Here is a 3,418-nt window from a genome sequence, read left to right on the forward strand (position 1 = left end):
ATATATATATATATATTTTTTTTTTTTTTGCATCCTGAAGTAGTTTGTGCTGACAAAAAATGCAATTTAGGAAATCTATATTTACAGTTCTGACTAGTAGGAATTAAGTTTTAAACCAGGAAGAATCCTATTTTAATGATCAACAAATAACTGAGAAGACAGTGCTTCTAATAAATGATAAAACGGCCTGCCATATTTATATCCAGGGCACTTTACTGGGAGAAACTATTAAAGAGGGGAGAGTCCCTTCTGTGTTGAGAATACTTTGAGATTCCCCCTGAATGGGAAAAATATGTCTGGTTTTCCTGCTTATTCTTTTACCCTTTGAGTTGAGACAAGCAGAAGGCAACAGGCTTGTCTTGTTTGAATAATAACCAGGAAAAAGCAAATCTCCCCTCATCTTTCAAAGCAGCTTTTAAGGTTTTGGTTAGAAAAAACTCATCAAGTTTCATCTGAACACACCACTGGACTAAAACTGGTTCTCCATCGGAAAATAGGTCATTGGCATATGATCTATGGAACAACATTTAGAGAAAAGTAAACTATATCTTATGGTGAAATACTGTAAAGGCTTTAAATCAGGAAATTGTAGATTTATCATATGTTCTCTATCCCTGACATGATTTTCTGATCCTGAACTCATCAAGGCTTCTCTGACTTTATCAGATGTTCTAAGCAAACCTCTGCTCAATGCTAATTTTAACATGGAGAAAAACACTTACCAGTTGAAGTCGTTAAAATCATTCTGAGAAACCAACCAAAAATAGGCCCACAGGAGAAGCAGGAGGAAAGAACTGCTCAAGATGATGAACCATGCACATTCCCACTGTGAAGAAAAACAAATGAAAATTTGATGACCCTTGATTTGCAACTTGGGTCTAATTCAGATTCAGTGTCTCTGGCATCTTTTAAGGTTTTTTGTTTTTCAGATGATGAATCTCAATGTTGCACAGGTTTTTGTTTACAGTAGCAGTAGGTTTTATTCAGCAGCCCCTGAACAGGAAACAGGGCAAAAAGGATTTGATTACTATGAACACTCAGAAGTACAATACATTAAAAATCTGCATGTGACCTCATGCAATGTTTGTGCTATCAAACCCATGCTATTGTCTGTACCTACAGTATAAGATAATGTAACGAAGCAATAATCAATCTAAACTCTACAGGAAGTTCTCAGGTAAGTGGAGCTACTCCAAAGTACTTTCAGCACTTTGCATTAAACTAGTATATCTATTGAACAGGCTAAATAAGTAACACTAAAATGTTAAATAATGTTATACAACAAAGTTAATGCTACCGGGTTAGTTTACGACTTTAGTTTACATTCAAGAACCAGTTCCTTCAGAATAAGTTTCGCCTTCTACATGCAGGTTAGCTATCGTACGGTATATCCAGTTCTGAAAATATGTCAAAAAAAATAATGTAGTGAAAAGAATCCACTGTTATTTCAACCCAAATTTTGTTGTTATAAGATGCAAATTAGGGCTCATTTTTATGTCACAGAATAATCACTTCATTTCATCCAATTTCAAAATCAAAATGTATTCAATAAAAGTCAGCCATTTGATTTTTTTGTTTTTTGAAAACACACACAAAAAAAGCATCAGAATCATTTTGACCAAAAAGTAGTAGATTAAAAAATCGCTGGTTTCAAACCAATTCCTGGACTTTCCGATCTACCTTTCCCAGATCGTTTATTCCTGGGAAAGAGGTTCCCTTTGGTAAAAATAATTGTGAAGTTCAAAATCTTGATGAACGGGAGACCGGCTGACCCCAGAGAGAAAGATCTGTTAAATATCACTGAGGCTGTAGAAGAAGACATTCATTCTCATTTTGAATGCTAAAGACATTAACAGAGTTTGACCCCACTGGGGGAGGTGGGTGGGTTAAACATCGACACATAGATGCTTAGACAGTTCTCATCTTCTTAGTTTATGTATCAACACTTCACGGCTTAGAAACAGTAATTAGGCTAATTTATGGCAAATCTGCTGGTTCTTTGTGATCCAGGCAGACATGCAGCAGCAGGAGCTGTTGCAGCACAACACATTATTAACACAGCTGGATGTCTGGAACCTGTTTAAATCACTTCAATGCTGCACTAAATTTACTGCAACCTTTATAGAGAACATTAGTCCCTGCTGTAACTGAGGCTTAATGAGGAAGACCTTCAGGAATTCACCACACAACACAAATACGATCAGCCTCTAAAGGTTTAGATTCAGGCTGTTGAAATTATATTTAAAACATCAGAGAAAACTTAAGCTGAGCCATGAGATTATGACAAGAGAAATGTGAATTAAATTTGTTGGAGTAGTAGTACTAGTTTACAGTGGTGGCTAGTGGAGTTTTCTTCGTTTTTCTTGTAAAATAGATGTTCACAAAAAAACAATCAAATATATAATACCAATAATTGAGCTTTATTGATCTCACATTGGAGAAATCTACCTCTCCATTTAACCCATATCCTTGGGGAGCAGTGGGCTGCCATTGTGCATGCCCGGGGAGCAGTGTGGGGTTAAAGGTCTTTGCTCAGGAACCCAGAGTGGAAGCTGTGGGATTCAACCCGCGTACTTGCAATCTTCTCAGAGCACAAACGCACTGCTCTAACCTCTAGGCCAAGGGTGGGCAATTCCAGTTCCTGGGGGGCGCTATCCTTCAACTTTTAGATGTGCCTTTGGTTCATTACGCCTGAATTAAGTAATTAGTTGATTGAGAGGACTTGTGAGAAACTGACTGCATACTAAGGAGGTAACTCAGCCATTTGCTTCAGGTGTGTTTGATAAAGGATGGATGTAAAACTTTCAGGATACTGGCCCTCAGGAACTGGAATTGCCCACCCCTGCTCTAGGCCAACACTCCAGTATACTCAACTGAACGCTGACAACAAAAAAATATTACAAAAACACTTTATAAAACAAAACTTAATTTCATGTACAGGTTTACTTTTTGTACATACATCTAGCCCTTCTGAGGCTTTGTGAAGGCAAATCTGTGTTTTGCATGGTTCAATATTGTGTCACAAACCTAAAAAAAAGAATGTACCACTTTAATAATGGAGAAGCTATTAGTCAGCATTATATATTTTTTTAATATATAAGAACTATTTATTTTCTGACAGGAATATTTTTTTCTAATTTATTTGATTTTAGCTGTGTGCAAGACAGTGAATGAGGTAATGGGTCGGTTACAGTACAGACACTACAGAAAGGTTATACAACGAGTTTGCTTTAAAAATGGGATCATTTTAACCCAAAGATAAGAGCAGTGAAAGCAAATGTTCTTTGTTCAAGTCCTGGAAAGGTGTTCTTTGGCCAAAGGAAGTGCCTAAACACAGGAGTGTGTGTGTATATATATATATATATATATATATATATATATATTAGTGCTGTCCATCGATTAAATTTTTTTAATTGCG

The 3,418-nt window shown here is 36.4% G+C and overlaps 1 protein-coding gene across 1 annotated transcript in view; it reads right to left on the reverse strand.

The window, feature by feature from the left end:
* LOC107087879 (glycerophosphodiester phosphodiesterase domain-containing protein 5-like) overlaps positions 1-3,418 on the reverse strand; it is a 33,706-nt gene that overhangs the window by 19,948 nt on the left and 10,340 nt on the right. Inside the window, exon 3 of the mRNA XM_015379700.1 lies at positions 723-826. Coding sequence (XP_015235186.1) covers positions 723-826 — 104 coding nt within the window. The remainder of the gene's footprint in view (positions 1-722; positions 827-3,418) is intronic.

Source organism: Cyprinodon variegatus, unplaced genomic scaffold (genome assembly GCF_000732505.1).
Source record: "Cyprinodon variegatus isolate N-32 unplaced genomic scaffold, C_variegatus-1.0 Scaffold198, whole genome shotgun sequence".
Classification (NCBI taxonomy): Eukaryota; Metazoa; Chordata; class Actinopteri; order Cyprinodontiformes; family Cyprinodontidae; genus Cyprinodon; species Cyprinodon variegatus.